The sequence below is a fragment of the Mirounga leonina genome, unplaced genomic scaffold (assembly GCF_011800145.1).
Source record: "Mirounga leonina isolate KUSES-001 unplaced genomic scaffold, KU_Mleo_1.0 Mir_129, whole genome shotgun sequence".
Lineage (NCBI taxonomy): Eukaryota > Metazoa > Chordata > Mammalia > Carnivora > Phocidae > Mirounga > Mirounga leonina.
In genome coordinates, this window is record NW_023270323.1 from 9,978,117 (window position 1) to 9,999,462 (window position 21,346).

At 40.8% G+C, this 21,346-nt stretch overlaps 1 protein-coding gene across 6 annotated transcripts in view; it reads left to right on the top strand.

Annotated features, from left to right (window-relative positions):
• The window catches only part of ABCG2 (ATP binding cassette subfamily G member 2 (Junior blood group)), a 144,070-nt gene extending 132,390 nt beyond the window's left edge, over positions 1–11,680 (top strand). For 5 of the 6 annotated variants that reach the window (XM_035004538.1, XM_035004544.1, XM_035004540.1 and 2 more), the window contains 6 exons: positions 480–569; positions 1,742–1,866; positions 3,380–3,534; positions 8,567–8,656; positions 9,713–9,795; positions 11,467–11,674. In XM_035004538.1, the coding sequence (XP_034860429.1) occupies positions 480–569; positions 1,742–1,866; positions 3,380–3,534; positions 8,567–8,656; positions 9,713–9,795; positions 11,467–11,614 (691 nt within the window). In that variant the 3' untranslated portion in view covers positions 11,615–11,674. Of the gene's footprint in view, positions 1–479; positions 570–1,741; positions 1,867–3,379; positions 3,535–8,566; positions 8,657–9,712; positions 9,796–11,466 lie in introns of all 6 variants that reach the window. The other variant, XM_035004539.1, reaches the window with a different exon arrangement.
• Positions 11,681–21,346: the final 9,666 nt, after the last annotated feature.

Below are 21,346 nucleotides of genomic sequence, written 5' to 3' on the forward strand. Positions count from 1 at the left end.
TTTCTTTCTTTCTTTCTTTCTTTCTTTCTTTCTTTCTTTCTTTCTTTTCTTTCTTCCTTCTTGTTCTTCACTCTGATGTCTCTCCCTTTCCTTTTAAGGGCACTGATCCCATTGTGAGGGCTCTATCCTCATGACCTCATCTAAATCTAATTATCTCCCAAATACACTGTCTCTAAATATCATCACATTGAAGGTTCGGGCTTCAACATTGGAATTTGGGGAGGACACAGTTCGATCCATAGCAACCCAGGACCTTGACTTCCAAACTGTGCTCTGTGGAGTCCCAGGGGTACCACTGTGGATACACAGAGATGGTGGGGAGAAAGCTGGTGGGGCACATACTTCCCTCTGTTTTAACCAGAACAGTTTCTATTTCATGTTATAAGGTATCGTTTGAGGAGAGAGTTTTGCAGTTAGAAATTTGATTTAAGAATGTTTAATCGACTGCAGTGCTTTCCCCCCGCTTTCTCTCATTGCAGATCAGGGGTGCTCTTCTTCCTGACGACCAACCAGTGTTTCAGCAGTGTTTCAGCTGTGGAGCTCTTTGTGGTCGAGAAGAAGCTCTTTATGTGAGTAGGTCTCTGTTCCAGGAAGGGGGCTATCCGATATCAGGGGCTGTTGGTCAAACTGGTCATATCCAGTATTGGGCCACAGCTTGGTTCCTGGGGATTGCCGATGTTAATTGAGAAAAAGCAGCCAGAGGCTGGAAGGACAATCATGAGCACCTGGGGCTTGATACCAAGGGAAAAAGGAGTTCAAGAATAGGGCAGAGCCAGCAAACCCAAATGCTGCAGAAAAAGCAAGCGATAAAGGGGCTAAAAGGGATCTTTTGTTTTTAGCAAATGAGAAGTCATGATGGCCCTTACAGGAAAAGTTAGAGAGGCTTGGTAGAGAGAAGGTGGTGGGTTGAGCAGTAAATATAAGGTGTGGAGGTCAAGTTGACAAAGAATGTGGACCCAGCTTAACCCTGAATGGGAGGGGAATGGAAGGAACCAAAAAGGGCAGCCTTAAAATAAAGTAGGGGCTATTTTGTTTCTTGTGTTTTTCAAAGTTGGATGAGATTTGCCCGTATTTACATGCTGAGGAAAGGAATCATTCAAGAGGGAAAGAAAGATATTGGTGGAGGAGTTTGGAATTACAGGAGGAAGATGTCAGGAAGAGGAAGGGGTCTAGAACTGGAGAGGGAAGGAAACAGGATTTGATGGCTGACAGGGATGTATGGTTGAAAGTTGAAAGGTATGATTGTTGAAGGAAGAAGTGCCATTTTCTTTTTTATCATGAGAGTGGAAGAAGTGATCCAAGGTGCATTAGGAAGCTCGGAGGATAGCAGAGCCACCTTCTTCATAATCAGAAGTGGGGAGAAAGTAAAGCCTCTACCATAACTGAGCTCAGCTACTGGAGTGCTGTTCTCCAAGGAGAGCCAGTGTTGGAAGAGAGGGAGGAGATGCAGATCTGCCCACTGGGAGTGGGTGCTCAGGGGGCAGAATAGATGGCATCTAGTGGGAGTTCTATAACGAGAAGAGGGGTATTGCACAGACTCGTGTGGGCCTGACATCACAGGGAAGGCTCACACCCAAGATGGTGCCTGATGCTGACAGGATGGTGGCGGGGGTTTGCCTCAAGGATATGAGAAGCTGTAGTCATTAGACCCCTGGTGGCGGCGAAGTCTGTAGGTAAGCAAGCAGCCCAATCTGGTCTTTGCCTTCCTAAACTAATGTAGGACAATTTTTTTCTTTTTTAGACATGAATATATCAGTGGATACTACAGAGTGTCATCTTATTTCTTTGGAAAACTGTTATCTGATTTACTACCCATGAGGATATTACCAAGTATTATATTTACTTGTATAATATACTTCTTGTTAGGTAAGCAATATGACAAAAGGTTTGTGTCTTTAGTCTTGGATATGAGGGTAAGCCAGTTTCTTTTTACCAGCTTAGTTTTGGTTCTCAGACTCTAAACCAAGCCAGTGAGAGAAGGAGACATCTATCCATTGTGTGTGCAATGAAATAACTGTTCTTTGAGGACATTTTTGTCAAGACTTGTCCCAAACTAACTTAAAACTATTTATAAAACTGTATTTTACTGAAAGATGCTGTGTGTCATTTATAAACATGAAAAGAATTCACGAAACTATTTGAGACTCTGCTGGAGGAGCTGAGATAGTTACTACCTATTTATGTTTGTTTGTGTTTTTTTTTTCCAAAGATTTTATTTTTTATTTATTTGACAGAGAGAGGCACAGCGAGAGAGGGAACACAAGCAGGGGGAGTGGGAGAGGGAGAAGCAGGCTCCCCTCAGAGCAGGGAGCCCGATGCGGGGCTCGATCCCAGGACCCCCGGATTGTGACCTGAGCTGAAGGCAGACACTTAACGACTGAGCCACCCAGGCGCCCCTACCTATTTATATTTTTATTCATGTGTGTGTCTGTGTGTTTATATGTAAACATAGTGAAAGACAGTGACTTTCAGGGCTTCCTGCTTTAATACAAATACTTGTTTGATAGGTGTAGTTAGATTTATTTCTGCATTGTGTTTAGGCTTTACCCCAGGCTCATTGTATCAGAATTTCCATATATTTTACTGATACACATAAACACACACACACATTAGAAATATATATTTTAATTAAAAAAATATATAAGTAAAGCACTATAGAGGAACATCAACTGATTGAGTTTAAACTTCCATGTTATATATAAGAGGTGTGTCATAAAGAATTAGGTGTAGAACCTAGATCCTCCGACTCTTGACTGGTGGTCTTATGGCTGTTCCAAAATCTTCAGATTGTGTGACGCATAATATGAGTCCATTACGGTTTGTAGTTTTATGAAGCTTATTTAACCCCACCCTCAATCCCAAAATTATATGGTGCTTTGTCTTGGGGGACTTGGACTGTGGAGATGTTCCCCCGGGGATACTGAAACCACTGAGAGGTCATGTAATCTTCTTCCCAGCTTATTTACTCAATGCAGTTATAGCAAACAGTCATGTGGTGATATTTGGGTAAAACAAATATGCTACTGACAAGTTTCCTTCTTAGAAGAAAAGGCGACGGGATGGGGGGCCAGTTGTGTGGCCTGGAGCTCTCCATCTCGGGCACTCAGAAATTGTTAATAATTACAAATAAAGGAGCAGAGATGTTATACAGAAATGTGCTTATGCCTCAAGTATAAAAAAGACACTTTATGATAACTTTATACAGCAACATGGGGGAACTGGTAATGAAATTGGTGACCCAAGGTGGCTGGACAGAGGATGAATTTTCCTCATTCTGGTATTAGTGTCTCAAAATATTACGTGCTTTGCACAGTAAGCGGTCCCAAATACACAGTTACCGCAGCAGTTGGATTCAACCCCTCTTTTCTTCCCAACTAAGGCTTGAAACCAGTTGTGGAGGCCTTCTTCATCATGATGTTCACCCTTATGATGGTGGCTTATTCAGCCAGTTCTATGGCACTGGCCATAGCAGCAGGCCAGAGTGTGGTATCCATAGCAACACTTCTCATGACCATCTCCTTTGTGTTTATGATGGTGAGTAGGAATTGTGCTTCTCTGAGAAGTAATTGTTTCCCCTTATTCCTTCCCACAAACGTACCTGTTTCCTGAAACCTGCTCTCAGGACTCTGTAAATGGGATTCTCTTCTTTAAGGAGACCATGTATTGAGGTACAGCTTAGAGCACGTACAGATTTTTCTTGACATTACCCAGCATTTTTGGCTACTGTTCTAATACAATTGCTATAACTTTTCAGTTAACGTTTTGTTACAGATGAGTTTTTAAAAGATGCTTCTTGGTGACATATAGTGAAACCTTGATAAACTGGAACTAGCCAAACTAGACTTTAAACCAAAGACTGTAACAAGAGACGAAGAAGGGCACTATATCATAATAAAGGGGACAGTACAACAAGAAGATCTAACAATTGTAAATATTTATGCCCCCAATATGGGAGCATCCAAATATATAAAACAATAACAGACATAAAGGAATTCATTGATAATAATTCAATAATAGTAGGGGACTTTAACACCCTACTTGAAGCGGTGGACAGATCCATCTAATCAGAAAATCAACAAGGAAACAATGGCTTTGAATGACACACTCGACCAGATGGACTCAACAGATATATTCAGAACATTTCATCCTAAAGCAACAGAATAGTCTTTTCAAGTGAACATGGGACTTCTCCAGAATAGGTCACATACTAGGTTACAAATCAGTCTCAATAAGTACAAAAAGGTTGAGATCATACCATACATATTTTCTGACCACAACACTGTGAAACTTGAAGTCAACCACAAGAAAAGATTTGGAAAGACCACAAATACGTGGAGGTTAAACAGCATTCTACTAAACAATGAATGGGTCAACAGGAAATCAATAAATTCAAAAAATACATGAAATAAATGAAAATGAAAACACAATGGTCCAAAACCTATGGGGTGCAGCAAAAACAGTCCCAAGAGGGAAGTATATAGCAATACAGGCCTACCTCAAGAAGGAAGAAAAATCTCAAATAAACAACCTAACCTTGTACCTAAAGGAGCTAGAAAAAGAACAACAAATAAAGCCTAAAGCAAGCAGAAGGAAGGAAATATTAAAGATTAGAGCAGAAATAAATGATATAGAAACTTAAAAAAAAATCCCAATAGAATAAATCAATGAAATCAGGAGCTGGTTCTTTGAAAAAATTATAAAATTGATAAACCCATAGCCAGACTTATCAAAAAGAAAAGAGAAAGGATCCAAATAAATAAAATCACAAATGAGAGAGGAGAAATAACAGGCAACACCACAGAAATACAAACAATTATAAGAGAATATTATGAAAAATTATATGCCAACAAATTGGACAGTCTGGAAGAATGGACAAATTCCTAGAAACATAAAAACTACCAAAACTGAAACAGGAAGAAATAGAAAACTTGAACAGACCGATAACCAGTAAAGAAATTGAATCAGTAATCAAAAATCTCCCAACAAATAAAAGTCGAGGGCCAGATGACTTCACAGGGGAATGCTACCAAACATTTAAAGAAGAGTTAGTACTTATTCTTCTCAAACTATTCCAAAAAATAGAAATGGAGGGAAAACTTCCAAACTTATTCTACAAGGCCAGCATCACCCTGATTCCAAAACCAGACAAAGACTGCACTGAAAAAGAGAACTATAGGCCAATATCCCTGATGAACATGGTTGCAGAAATGCTCAGTACAATATTCGCATACCGAATCCAACAGTGCATTAAAAGAATCATTCATCACGATCACATGGGATTTATTCCTGAGCTGCAAGTTTGGTTCAGTATTTGCACATCAGTCAACATGATTCACCACATTAATAAAGGCCAGGATAAGATCTATACGATCCTCTCAGTTGATGCAGAAAAAGCATTTGACAAAGTACAGCATCGCTTCTTGATAAAAAACCTCAACAAAGTAGAGATAGAGGGAACATACCTCAATATCATAAAGGCCATATACAATAAACCCACAGCCAATATCATCCTCAGTGGAGAAAAACAGAGCTTTTTCTCTGTGGTCAGGAACAAGACCAAGATGTCCACACTCACCACACTCACCACTGTTATTTAACATAGTACTGGAAGTCCTAGCCTCAGCAACCAAGACAACAAAAATAAATAAAAGGCATCTAATCGGTAAAGAAGAAGTAAAACTTTTACTATTTGCAGATGACATGATACTCTATAGCAAACTCAAAACACTCCACCCAAAAACTGCTAGAACTGACACATGAATTCATTAAAGTCACAGGATGCAAAGTCAATGTGTAGAAATCTGTTGCATTTTTATACACCAATAATGAAGCAGCAGAAAGAGAAATCAAGGAATCAATCCCATTTACAGTTGCACCAAGAACAATAACCATCCAGTAATTGCACTACTAGGTATTTACCCAGAGGGGAGAAAATACTGATTCGAAGGGATACATGCACCCCTGTGTTTATAGCAGCATTATCAACAATAGCCAAATTATGGAAAGCGCTCAAATGTCAATTGACCGATGAATGGATAAAAAAGATGTGGTAGGGCGCCTGGGTGGCTCAGTTGGTTAAGCGACTGCCTCTGGCTCAGGTCATGATCCTGGAGTCCCGGGATCGAGTCCCACATCGGGCTCCCTGCTCGGCGGGGAGCCTGCTTCTCCCTCTGACCCTCCCCCCTCTCATGTGCTCTCTCATTCTCTCTCTCTCTCAAATAAATAAATAAAATCTTAAAAAAAAAAAAAAGGGGGCGCCTGGGTGGCTCAGTCGTTAAGCATCTGCCTTCGGCTCAGGTCATGATCCCAGGGTCCTGGGATCGAGTCCCGCATCGGGCTCCCTGCTCGGTGGGAGGCCTGCTTTTCCCTCTCCCACTCCCCCTGCTTGTGTTCCCTCTCTCGCTGTGTCTCTCTGTCAAATAAATAAATAAAATCTTAAAAAAAAAAAAAAAGATGTATATATACAGAATGGAATATTACTCAGCCATCAGAAAGAATGAAATCTTGCTATTTGCAGTGATGTGGATGGAGCTAGACAGTTTTAGGCTAAGCGAAATAAGTCAGAGAAAGAAAAATACCATATGATTTCACTCCTATGTGTAACTTAAGAAACAAAACAAATGATCATAGGGGCAAAAAGAGAGAGGCAAACCAAGAAACAGACTTAACTATAGAGAGCAAACTGATAGTTGCCAGAGGAGAGGTGGTTAGGGGGTTGGGTTAAATAGGTGATGGGGATGAAGGAGAGCACTTGTGATGAGCACCAGCTATTGTATGGAAGTGTTGAATCACTAAATTGTACACCTGAAACTAATATTAGAGTGTATGTTAACTAATTGGAATTTAAACAAAAACTTCTAAAAAAAAACCCCACAAAACCCAGAAAAGTTTTGATTATAAGATTCCTTCATAAAAATGACAGGTTAATTACCCAACTTCTGTGCTAGTGTTAGAGAACCATTGACTTATTTAAGCAGTAACTTAATGGTTTGGTTGGATCTACTCCTCCCCAAGGGAATAGGCTAAGCTCCATGAGAAATAGAACAGTTTGCAGTGTGGGTAGTCTATCCTGGGTCCCTCCTATATTTTGAAAAGGGGTGTTTTAAAAAGTTCCAAAACTCACACAGTACTCCGTCTCCTCCTTTCTGGGTTCCTGACATTCTCCTATACCAATGTATTTCTGCTTACCTTTTTTTTTTTAATGGTTACTGAAGCCTAACCTTACATGTCCCTTAATTTTACCTGTACATAGATGAATCAGTAGGTGAATCAGCTAGTTACCACCTTGCTCCTTAACTACATCAAGTGAACAGGAACGTTTAGCCTGTTTACTTAATACACGTGTTCTTTCTGCTAAGATGTCTTGAAAAGGAGCATAATTAGCACAACTTTTTGCCAAAGTTTAAGTCTTCCATTTCTTTCTTTTTTTTTTTTTTTAAGATTTTTATTTATTTGACAGAGAGAGATACAGCGAGAGAGGGAACACAAGCAGAGGGAGTGGGAGAGGGAGAAGCAGGCTTCCCGCAGAGCAGGGAGCCCGATGTGGGGCTCGATTCCAGGACCCTGGGATCATGACCTGAGCCCAAGGCAGACGCTTAACGACTGAGCCACCCCGGCGCCCCCAGTCTTCCATTTCTGAGTCTGACATCTATCAATCTAAACATTATTAAGAGTGATAAACCTTGCATATATTTTCTATCATGTTATCCAATAAATAATGTGTCATCGATTTATAAAAGTAGTTATATTTGTGTGATATATTAGATGTTTCACCTTATTATTATTTAAAAGTTTGTATATAGATCCTTTATAACTGGTCATAAAACCATATTTTACTCAGAGATGCTGTGTGTCCTCTGTTTAGCACCTGGTTAAGTCAAGTTCAAAAGTATGTAGTCACTCCAGCAACATTGTCATTGTTATGTCTATCCCAGCATACCTCCTTCCAGTTAGAAGTTTTAGATGAGCCTCTTCTCACGTAGCCATCTGTTGCTGGAGTAATCTGCCCCGGGATCTTCACTGTAAGACTGCTCTTTGGTAGCTTTAAATGAAGGTATTCACCATATTTTATGTAGTACTTCCCCGTGTTATTCTGTATATCAGTTCCAGGATTTGGGTTATTTTAGCATGCATCCTGAACCCCAGATTATTTCTGGAGTCATGCAGAGCGCAAGCCCTTGTAAATAACAAATCTTACTGTGTTAGGGCAATAGACAGGGGCATGAGATGTTCAGGATCTGTTCTGGTATGTTTACTGGTGTGAACATATAATGGTTGTATCATTAGAACAGTCAGTCCTTTATTGACCTTTCATTGTGGGCAGTTACCAAAAGTAAAATCCTTGACAATGAAGGGTCTTCCAATTAAATGACATAGGTATTATTAGATATATTGTCATTCCTTTAGAACCATAAACAGCCTCAGCTCTAGAGAGGCATACGTATGCAGAGTGGAGAAGTCTTAGAAGAAACGTTTGTAAAGGTTATCGGGGACTCAGAAATTATTCTCTGTAATTCTCCATGAAATCCCTTCACCAGGTCTGATTCTTGGCATTTGCTTTTTGTAGATATTTTCAGGGCTGTTGGTAAATCTCAGAACTGTTGGGCCTTGGCTCTCCTGGCTTCAGTACTTAAGCATTCCTCGATATGGCTATGCGGTAAGTTTTCCTCACATGTCCTTGTGACTGCTTCATTGTTCCCAAGCTAGAACCAACCAGAATAAAGCCTAACAACCTCATGGCCCCAGCCACGAACTGTGAAAGTCTCCCAGGGGTTTCATTTTCAGAGTGATGAAGAAGAGTTTCACCTTGATCATCACCTGAGGTTTCCCCAGTCACCCTGCTGCCTGAGGGAGGTGAGGAGTGGAGAGAGAACGCCTCATGAAGGAGAAAGATTGCCTAATGGATATAAAAACATGTAGTTGCATTTCAGTTCCATACGAAAATAGAGGATGGGAGCCTAGAGTACATATTTTATATATTAAAATTAGAAGAAAAAGAACATATAATACAGCTACTGTGTTGGCTTTAGAAAGTTCATCAACTCCAAAGAAAACTGTGTCTTAATATAGTATGATTGGGTTTATAACTCCCAAGAATTAGCACTGGTTCTGATGAAAAGAAACAAGAACAATATAAAAGATTCTTACCTGTAAATTGACAATAGTCATTGAGTACCGCTGTATGATTTTAATTACACTGTTTGTGGGGTTATAAAATTAGGGAGAGAAGAAGGGAGAAGTTACAGGTAAGATAAGCAGAGGTCTCCCCTCTTTGCCAAATACTTTACGTCCTTTGTTTTAGAAGCCAGAATCCCAACATAGGCCGCTCAATTGCCAGGGAGCAGAATTTTAGTTGCTCTGGTGTGACCGAGACCATAAATGTGAAGCTTGGTTTGCTTTTAGGAATAGCAGTAAAGATTAAACTAGGAGGACATGATCATTCTTTGGAGACTTTTTGAAATTTAAAATCATTTACCGGGCGCCTGGGTGGCTCAGTCTGTTAAGCACCTGCCTTCGGCTCAGGTCATGATCCCAGGGTCCTGGGATCAAGCCCTGCATCGGGCTCCCTGCTCTGCGGGAAGCCTGCTTCTCCCTCTCCCACTCCCCCTGCTTGTGTTCCCTCTCTCACTCTCTCTCTGTCAAATAAATAAATAAAATCTTAAAAAAAATAAATAAAATCATTTACCTTGTCTCATCCCCCCTTGTGTTACAGGCTTTGCAGCATAATGAGTTTTTGGGACAAAACTTCTGCCCAGGAGTCAATGTAACAGCGAATAATACCTGTAGCTATGCGATGTGAGTTTGTACTCAGTGTCAGAATGGATTTGCTTACTCTTGTGGTGTCAGGTAGCGAGGCCACTGGGCCGCGTGGCTGGTGTGGGTCCTTTCACCGACTTCTCTGAGCTGTTGTACCCAGTGCACATCTCCTTGACATTCTACTCTGGTCAAAGTTATATTTAAGTTGGGGAAATGTTTCTGATATGTTGTTCATTTGGGGCCTTTTAAAACACTGTTTTGATTGTGGGCTTTAGCTTTTATTTTCAGAACATTTGAGTTTGAAATGAGCTGCTTTGATATTTTAGCGAAGCCTTAGGATATTGGAATTGTATGGGTTATGGGAAGTGTATGGATCCATGAACTTAAGGCTTCCTGTAAGCCCACGCCACGGCCAGGAGCAAGAGACTGAAAGGCAGCTAGAGCGGAACAGAGGGAATATTTCCCGGGCACATTTGTGGCACGTACCTCTTCCTCCGGCACTTAAATGGGATACATTATGAAATCGAAGTCTACACGGCTTTTTTTTCTTTTAAAATGACTTGGAATATCCTTATTAAAGCATGTACCCTCTAAAGAAAGAAACACATTTCAGTCAGCTGAGAAACAAGTCCCATTTATTGCGTAATGTCAATAAAACAGAAATGCACATTTTCATAAAATCAGGATATTGTTTCAAAAATTGAGTAACACTTTACTTATTGATGATTGTTGTTAACGGTTTGATTCTGATACATTAACTAGTGAAAGAAAAGAGAATGCTGGTATCCAAATCTCATGAACCTTCATGAAATAATTCTTAGTAACAGGACAGAGTGCTGTTTTGTAGTATTTCTAGAAAACCTCTATAAAGAGTTTTCTTTATCCTGCCCACTCCCTCTCTTTTTTGTCTGGGCTTAACACCTTTTGGGGTGGACTGCTAGATTTCAAGAGTTGCACAAAGATGGGATAACGGGTAATAATTAAGGCTGTGTCAGGTGTTCTTAGTGCCAGGTGCTTTTCTAAACGGTGGCAGGGCTCCTGCACCCTTGTTGTGCTTCGGCTGCCGCTGAGGCTTCCACCTGATTAAGTGGGCCTGCTGGTGATGGCATGTTGCAGAGCATCTGCAGTGCTCAGACCGGCCTTGGTGCAACAGCTGATGGAACGCGACGGTGCCAGGAAGGCCTTGCTCACCTCTTTTCCCAGTTTCAAAATTCTTAGCCTGTGTTCGTTTGTATGGCTGATTTGTGGGTGATGAGTTCTAGAAAGAGCTTTGATCATCTCGGTAAGGGCCTTTGATGTCATCTGTTAAAAGTGAGGTTTTCCCCATCAGGAGTGAGGGCAAAATTACTTGATAAATGTTTTTGCCCTTTAAAGAGAGCAGCAGAGATCTGGAAACAAATGAATTTGCAGAGACTAGCAGTTTGGTTCACAGTGTGAGTCTGTGGACTTGGACAAGTTCCTTACAACCTTAGCCTCTTCATCTTTTAAATGTATGTACTAACCGCCATTGGGCTGTTTTAGGGATTAACTAAACTGTTACACGCAGATTGCTTAGCATAGTATCTAATGGATTCGTAAGCACTCATTGTCTGTTGTACATGAAGGCATAGTTATTTAAGCCTTGGTAACCTATGGGAGGAGTGAATTTAAATGAGTAAAATTTGACAGATGCTAAGAATGAAGTCATATTCTTTTTCTGTTGAATTTCAGATGTACTGGCGAAGAATTTTTGCTAAACCAGGGCATCGATCTCTCCCAGTGGGGCTTGTGGAAGAATCACGTAGCCTTGGCATGTATGATTGTTATCTTCCTTACAATTGCCTACCTAAAATTGTTATTTCTTAAAAAATATTCTTAAATTCCTCTTTAATTTACATGATTGATCCACACATTAAAAATGGAGCATCTTGATTTATTTTAAATATTCCGAAGTGTTTTTGTTGTCTTTTCTTTTGGCATCATACTGTTCAGCAAGAATTATTTTCAGCAAAGACATTCACAGAAACCGTGGTGAACTGAATTACACATGAAAGAATCCAAGTCATAAACTAGTGCTCTTATGAACTGCGTATTGGTTCATCTAGTCATACAGTAACCATGGGGGAGGCATCTAGTTTAATTTATGGACCTAAAAAATAATTGAATTCTAGGAACTTGTGACAAGTTCTGAACACCTCTGATACCAGTTTCCTCATCTTTAAAAGGAATAGAGGGTTCGTTGCTTCCAGCTCCAGTATCATCTGAATCTATGATCTGCCATTATTTAGTAAATAATAACAACAAATATACAGATGCAGTGGTGGAAGTACGAAATCTAAACTGTGTTGGAAAAACCCAGTGTGATTCATAGGGTAAAAAAAGCCATTCTGAGAGAAGAAGCTTTGCTGGGCCTTTTAAGGTTATTAGAACTTAGATTTCTCTGTTGTGGACTCAGAACACCGCAGGAGGTTTGCCGGCCTCAGACGAGGTGTGGAGGGTGCTTAGCTGTGCTGGAGCATTCAGGGGTCTGTGGTCTGGATGGGCGTCACAACCTCCCGGGGCACTTGGCTCAAATGCACAGTGCGCCCGGCTGCGTCAGCATCTCCAGGGCTGCTTCAGAAAGAATGGGCCACGCCAGGACCCGGGAACTACCAAGATCCTTCCCGGCTCCGAACACTTGGATCTGTGATACCATAACTGTCACAACTGCCCCCATACAGACGTCTTCGCTCCTACATAGACATCTCTTATTCACAGATTTTCTCTTCATTCTAACCTTTATCGGAACTAGGAAAGAATTTCTTAACTTCTTTTTTTATTAGAGGGTAATGTAGGGGAAAGTGTAGTCCAGTGAATTATCGTAAAAGGAACATGCTGGTGCAGCTACCGACCTAGGGGCAGAAACGGGACATGACCAGCACATGGGAGCCCCCCTGGTGCCCGCTCCCCATCACTACTTCCTCCTCTCTGGGTTGTTTCTGAAATGACGCTTGCATACTCCTCTCTGTTGCTGTTATCACACATCACAACAGCTGAGTTTTGTGTTCCCGTGTGCATAGATCCATCCTTATTTAAGTCCCTCCCGCCCCCTTTTAATGAAGTATTAATACAGAGAAGTTGCAAAGACAGTGTTTGCCCAACTTTCCTTAATTGTTAACATTTATAGACCATGGTACATGTCAGAAGAGATTAACACTGTACATTATTATACTTAAACTATGCACTTTATTCAGATTTCACCACTTTCACACTAACATGCTTTATTCCAGGATCCATTTCAGAAGATCACATTGCAATGAATCCCCCTTTTTATAAAAGTAAACACTTTTCAGTATTAATAGGAATTAAGTGAGCCTGAGGATCACCAGTGTAGACTCCTTGTGATTGCTCATCTTGGAGTATCGTTTAGTGTCAGTGGGTGCCCTGCCATATTGGCGTGACATCAGTCCAGGGACGTAGCATTATATTTTTAAGAAACTTTTTTTAGATGACATTTGATTAATGCATCATCTTGTAACATGTTATCACACACTCTTTTTACCTGATTATTATGTGACCATCAGGGTTAATCAGTTTTTCCTGTTCTTGGTATATAATCCTGGCTTCCTTAGAGTTCTCTGTATACACTCTTCCCTCATTATATATATATATATAATATTTATATATACTTATATATATATTTATATATATATTATATTTATATATATATATATAAAGTGTGTGTATATATATACACATACACACATACTTTACATACAAAATACACTTAAAGAAGAAACAAAACAGCCAAATATATTAATACCTACTTTTGAAAAGAATTTAAATGTATCTTGTTATATTTACCATCCCTTTATATTACAATATCCTTTTTTACACAGTTGTTTTTAATTATGGTAAGAAACACATAACATAAAATTTGCCATCTTCACCATTTTTGAGTTAAGGAACACTTTTTAAAGTATAAGTAAATATAAGTCCTATAAAATAGAAAATATAAATTTATAGAAATTTACTTCAGACTATGTCTATATTCCTTTGAATTTTGTTTTTATTTTCTTGGATGTCACAAGAACCAATCGATAATGGAGAGGGTGAATTCATTTGGTTTAAAATAAAAGAAACCTCAGGAATAAATGAAAAGTGTTAGCTACTACTCTATTCCTTCCATTGCTCTCGTGGTGGCTTGAAGTGGGTTGTTGAAGAGGCGGCGTATGTACTCAACTCCTTCTCCATCTTGGAAGCCATTCTTCATGGTCTTTAGATTTGAACTGTATTAACCTCAGTACCTCAATATCTACATATATTTGAAAAGTAGCAGTACTCGTATTTATATGACATCTTTAGACCACCCCAGTGCCTGCTCAATGGGCCTCAGATGAGACGAGTTGAGGTAGCTGGGGCAGATACCATTCATGGTCCAAGAGCTTGGGCTCTCACCAACACTGATGTATGAGCGGCCACTATGGATGCCTGAGCTGCCTGAGCTCTCCATACGGTCCTGTCCTTTGACTAGAGCAGCAGGCCACTTGGTGACAAGTTGATAACATACAATAACTTTATGGTTGGCCCAGAAATCTGTGAGGATCAGTGTCTTAGAGTATGAGTCCTACCGGAGGCCTTACATTTGTAGAGATTCTGTACTTTGTGTTTTATTTTGCATTCCCTCATGGAAGAACTGTATGGTGTTCTATGATACCTCTTGCTCTACTGTGTCTAAGGGATTTTCCTTATGGTTGTAGCAGTAGAATTATTAGAAAGTCATCCGCTTGAGAGTACTTCCAAGTCATTGCAATGTTAAAACTTTTGGCTAGTATCCATGGTAAAAAGTATATTTCATTTGAACAACGCACTGCTTGTGTGCACCCAGATAATCCAAACAGGTTTCATGGGGTGCATTTCGAAAGTTATTTCTGAAAATAGAGTCTGAGTAAAACGATTTTATAGGCCCACCAGTATAATACAGTGACCATGTAATCAATAAATATTTTCAAAGTTAAACAATTTTATATGCCCTTTACTTATTTTTAGTGTCCTGGTTTGAGCAATTATATGTTTATGATGGTAATATTGTTTTACCTCCCTCAGATAGAATTCATAAAGATTAAGTAATTCTTGATACTTATTTTTCTTTTTTTTTTTGTTTTCATACATCCTTACATTCTCTGAATTCCTTCTTGCATCTATAAAATGAGAATTTCTTTTAGCTTTAGCATTTTTTTTTTTAAAGATTTTATTTATTTATTTGACAGATAGAGACAGCGAGAGAGGGAACACAAGAAGGGGGAGCGGGAGAGGGAGAAGCAGGCTTCCCGAGGACCAGGGAGCCTGATGCGGGGCTCGATCCCAGGACCCTGGAATCATGACCTGAGCGGAAGGCAGATGCTTGACAACTGAGCTACCCAGGCACCCCTAGCTTTAACATTTTAGGTTATATGGTTGTTTGTATTGAATTGTCCATTTTTCAACTAGCTTCAAGAAGAGCAGCCACCCAGCTTGACTTTTCAACTTCGCCTATGTGTTTTTGGTATAATCCTGTAATTTCTTTCATATGAATTGTTACCAAAATAACTGGAATCTTACTTATGCAGATTTAGACTCAAAGTTGCTAAAATCAAGGAGGGCCTTCTCTCTGTTTGAAAGGTTGGCCTTTGACTTGTTCATCTGGTTAGTTTTAAGTATTTTCTTTTTACATTCCGCTTTGGTTGGTAGGGGTAGGACCGAGCAGAGTTCTTTATTCCTGTAGACCAGGGGTTGACAGACTTTATCTGTGAAGAGATCTAAGAAATATTTTGTAGTCTTTGCCTGTTTTTTTTTTTTTTTTAGACGACCTCTTAAAAATGTAAAAATCGTTCTTGAAAATGTAAAAACTATTCTTAGCTTGAGGCTATACAACTCAGTGTGAGCCAGATTTGGCCCACAGGCCACAGTTTGCAGAGACCCTTGGTGTAAAGTTGTCGCTCCTGCTTCATGTGAAACCATACTTAAAATGTTGATGAACCAGATTTCTAAGAAATTTGCTGGTAATTTTACTAAAATATTTTTCAAGGTATTATATTGAAACCCTGTTTCTGCATAATAGAACAAATATATTGCTTCCTAATACTTTACTCTTCCTTAAGAGATCTGGCTACCACTTGAGGTCAGGCCTCATGGGGTTTGTGGGGGAGCCTGTTTTGCATGTTTAGGAATTGGACTTTTTTTTTTCCCCCCAGTGCATGTAAGGGGCGTTGTTATGCTCTGAGGAATTAATTCACTTCAGCCATCCTCAGAAGGGGACTGGTAAGCCAGAGCGCTGATTCACTAATTTAAACAGTAAAGTGTTCTAATTGCCATTTACTTGTGACATTCTTCTCTCAGGTGTGAAACTGAGATCAGAGGATTCCTTGGTAAAGACAGAATTAGGATTTCAGATTAATTCAAATGTCTACTACATCCATAGGAATTTGTGTCAAGCTAAGCTGAATAGTTGCAAGAGCTCATCATCACTGAGACAGTGCAGGAGATAATCAGTACCATCCTCACCCTCACAGGTTTGGGTTTATTCTCAGTGGACTAAAGATCCCAAGGAAAGAAAACCTGGAGCCCCACCAAACCTAGTTCTACCATCTTGCTGTACCTCCTGGCCTTCTGTCTCACGGTATATACATTTAAAAAAACAGTTGACTCACATGTTGCAGCCTACTTTGTCCCCACCGAGCACTATGAACACAAGATAACTTACATTCCAAGTTGAAGTAACTCTTGTTTTCTAGACTGTGAGCTTCCACATTTCTTTGCTGTTACCTAGGGTTTCCCAAGCTTCCCTGGTAAGAATCAATGATCATCTGGGATGCTTATGTGAGGAAGGAAGGCAAGAAAAGGCTATTTTTTCCCTCCATCTGTTGTGAAATCTCTGAGGACTGAGCCTGGGAATTCCAGGTGATTCTTTGGGATATACTGATTTAGGATTGCAATAACCAGGTAAGGCCATTTTAATTTCATTATAATTCAATCTCGATCAGATCACTGTGACAACTGCATTCAAAGCCATATATTTTGTACCCACCAACACATCGGAATCACATTTAGGACCAAGTGAGCTCATTAACATCACCCGATCTTCAAACCCTTTCCAACCTGCGGGGTCATTCTCCCCCGGCAGCCCCACACGACAGCACTGTGGGTCTCTGAGAAGTGACAGCTGGCATAGCCGCCGCTCCACTCAAGTGACGGTTTGGCCTCCTTTCCTTGCCGGGCAACAGAAGCCGAGGCGTCATCTCAGGAACAGAGGGCTTGGCGGTACAATGTTTTTGAAAACCTCAAGCTGTTCCATCTTTTTCATTTTGCAGAAGAGGAAACTTGAGTTTCAGAGGCTGTGACCCGCCAAAGGCCACACAGACTATTTTCTTGCTAAGATTTGGAACATACTGCACTATTTCTAGGGTAACTTGACCAATCACCTGCGGCAGGTCACTTGGGCACATGTGCAGAAGCCAAGATGGGCACAGAGGTCTCCAGTAGAAACCAGGGAGTTGTACTTTAAAAAAGTGTTTTGGGAGCTGTGAAGCAAATACAGGGCCTTTCTATCTCTACAGTTACTCAGGCAGATGGCCCCCCTCCCCTCCTTGTCATGTTCCACTCACCAGGTTTGTGGCCTTGATTAACTTACTTAGCTCCATCTGTATGTAACTTACTTAGTCTCGTATGCATAAAATAGGGACTCTATTAGTATCTCCCTCGGTGGAGGTGTGAAGATGAAATAAGGCAACGCATGTAAAGTGCCTAGAAGTACCTGGCTCATAGGATGCCCTCAATACATTTTAGCTATTACTGCTACATCCCACAGGACATGAACACAGGTTATTAGCATCATCCTAGTGCTGGTTCATGGATGACACCCTTGGCTGGGACGAGAGCACCATCCTTCCAAACCAGAGTTCGGCAAACTATGGCCTGCAGGCCAAATCCGGCCCACTGCCTAGTTTTGTAAATAAAACTTTATTGGAACATAGTCACACGCATTTGTATTTGTATTGTCTATGGCTGCTTTTGCACTGTGATGGCCGAGCAGTTGTGACAGAGACCATTTTGGCCCATAAAGCCTAAAATATTTACCATCTGGCCCCTTACGGAAAGTTTGCAGGGCCCTGTAGTAAACCAAGAGTTCTTGTTCCCAGCAGTGACGGTATACGGTTATAGTATACAGGTCTACACGCCAGTGATCTCGGCCTCTCTCAGTATCATTCCCTTTAACCCATTTGCAGAATCGATGCGTCCTGCCCGCAGCTGTCAGCTCTACTGCAGTGGGGCTCCCAAATCCTCAAGAGTGGTGGTGGTGGTGGGGGAAGGGGGACGCGTGCGCGCGCGCACACACACGCACACACACACACACACACACACTTCTACCTGAGAATACAGTGAGGGTTCCACTGAGCCTGAAACTGTCTGCCACATACACACTTTGAGATTTGCACACTGGGGAAAGAAAGCAGGTATCACACTGGTCATCTGTGTTAGGAGAGGCTAGACTTTACTGCGGCCCAATGGAGCAGAGAACTCACAGAGCTAATAACCTGGCGTCTCCACGCTCAGTGGTTACCCTCAGCAGGCAGTCAGAACCACCAGAGCCTGATAAAGGACGAGGGCTGTGAGCCCTCAGCAATGAGGGTGTGAGCATGGCACAGAACCGGCAACTCAGCACAGCTGAAGTATTGGCCGAGATTGAGGAAACTCTAGAAAGGGTGGGAGCGGAGATAAGAAATCGTTATGGCCTTGTGAGCAGCCCCAGCGATGGGGACTAGCGAGTTCCACTAACCCTCCTGAATTATACTCTCTAGAGATGCTAGCTGGCCTCCCTCAAAAAGTCCAGAGTGGACTTAATGTGGGCATGAGTGGATCTGAGTGGTGCCAAGGGTGGATGAAGGAGATGCGTTTGGTGCTCTGTGGCCCATCTCCTCTGCACCTCTGATTTCGGCGGCAGCTGTGGTGGCCAGTTCCGTGTGAGCTCGGATCATGTTGACAGCCTCCCACCTCAAGCCTGCACCACAGATCTCTTCGCTTTGCTGCTGTGAGGTCCTCCAAAGCTGAAAGAACCTGCTTGGCCCGAGTGCAAGCATAGCCTGAAAGTGTGGGGGTGTCTAGCCCTCCACCAACAGGGACCGGGGCCGACGGATGAAATCGTGGCCGTACGTTCTTCAGACAGGGAATTATGGGAGGCATTCTGTACTGTCCTCAGAGGTGGAACTGAGCTCCCGTTGCCTCCAGAGGCACCTTCCATAACACACCTGTATACTGGCATTTCCTCCTTTCCTGGTTCACTCTCCATCTGCTCCAGTTGCCTAGTATCACCTCCCAAATAAACGATCAGGACTCAAGTCCTTGTTTTGGCTTTTCTTTTAGGACACTGAAACACATTCCCATTAATACCAGAAACAAAATAAGCATGTCTACTCTCACTGTTACTCTCCAACACAGTACTGTCCTTACTTACAAATGAGCTCCTCTTCTTCCCAGAAAACGCAAAGAACCAATACAGAATCTACTAGAGTTAGTAAAGGAGTTCAACACGTGTGATATATGTAAGATTAATTTATAGAACATTTGTAATTTCCCTTTATTTCAGCAATAACCAACTAGAAAATATAATAGATTCTGTTCATAGTACCAATAAAACTATATTAAAAATGCATAAGAGGGGGTGGGGGGATGGGTTAGCCCGGTGATGGGTATTAAGGAGGGCACGTACTGAATGGAGCACTCACTGGGTGTTATATGCAAACAATGAATCAAGGAACACTACATCAAAAACTAATGATGTAATGTATGGTGACTAACATAACATCATAAAATAAATAAAATACAAGTAAAATCTAAAAAAAAAAAAAGAGCAGGAAGGGTAAAATGAAGGGGGGGAAATCGGAGGGGGAGACGAACCATGAGAGACTATGGACTCTGAGAAACAAACTGAGGGTTCTAGAGGGGAGGGGGATGGGAGGATGGGCTAGCCCAGTGATGGGTATTAAAGAGGGCACGTACTGAATGGAGCACTGGGTGTTATATGCAAACAATGAATCATGGAACACTACATCAAAAACTAATGATGTACTGTATGGTGATTAACATAACATTAAAAAAATAATAAAAAAATGCATAAATCTTTAAGAAATTTTAAGAAACACTTAAAGGACATTAAGGAAGTTCTGAATAAAGGAAGAATTGTTTCTGATAGTGTTAAGATGTCAGTTCTCCCTAAACTCATCAGTAAATTCAATGCAATTCCAATAAAATTCCGGTGGGACCTTTTTCTCTCTGTCCACTCCTGCCCCCATAGGAACCCACCAAACTTGTTTGGACACCTGCATGGAAAAATAAAGTTTCACAAAAATAGCATAGTCAATTTAGGGAAAAAAAAGAAGACCTTACCACATATGAACACGTACTCTAAATTCATAATAGAAGTTGTGCAAGAACATTCATAGATCAGTATGTAAAAGGCTAAAGAGTTAAAAAAAAAACAGACATTTATACATGAAACAGAAATGACATCATGAACTAATAAGGTAAAGTAACTTATTTAATAGAGAATATTGGCAAAACTGGCTGACTGTATGGAGAAAATATCTGTGGGCCTTATCCAAGGTTACTCTTACACAAAGTATTAAATGTGAAAGGTAAAAACTGTAAGTTTAATAAATAAAATTTTTGACCGTACAAAGGTCTCAAAACCCCCAACACAATAAGGCAAAACAAATTGATGGATTCTTTTATATAAAAACCAAGGAAATATTGACAAAGTTATCAGTTGGATGAGAGATACTAACAAGAGTCCAAACTGATAAGGGATTAATACTTAAACCATACAAGGAACTTGATTTGTTGATTCACAAATCAACAAAAAAGGCCATGACCCAGTAGAAAAATAAGCAATGAACAAAAACATACGTGTTCCCAGTAGATCAAAGTGTAAGATTTTAAAGGTTTGAATAGGCAGCTTACCAAAAGGGAAACCCAAATGTTAAACAATTATGTGAGGGGCTGTCCAACCTTAGGAATTAGGAATCAGAGAAATGCAAAATAAGATGAAACCTTACTTTCAAGCCGTGCCATTAACAAAAAGTAGGCAGCTGCATGGTACTGATGCTGGTGAGGGTCTGCATAAAACTGGTAATCTCACGCAAGTAGTGGAACTGTAGACTGGTGCAGTCATTCCGGAGGGCAATCTGACAGTTCTGAATAAAACTAAATATTCATAGGGGCACCTGGGTGGCTCAGTCGGTTAAATGTCCAACTCTTGATTTCGGCTCGGGTCATGAACTCAGGGTCCTGGGATCAAGCCCCACATTGGGCTCAGTGCGGAGTCTGCTTGAGATTCTCTCTCTCCTTCTCTCTCTGCCCCTCCCCCCTGCTCACACACTCTCTCTGTAAAATAAAGAAAGAAAATTAAAAAAATTTAAATATTTATAAACCTGGCATTCAGCACTCCAACTCCTGTTATATACCCATGGAGGAACTCAGGAAAAGCCAATGAGGGAATTATGTTCAAAGATTTTGAGATAACAGAACTATGAGAGCCAACTCTTCACTATAGAAAGCCGTAAGTAAAATGTGGGGGTTGCACAGTAGGAAACACTAC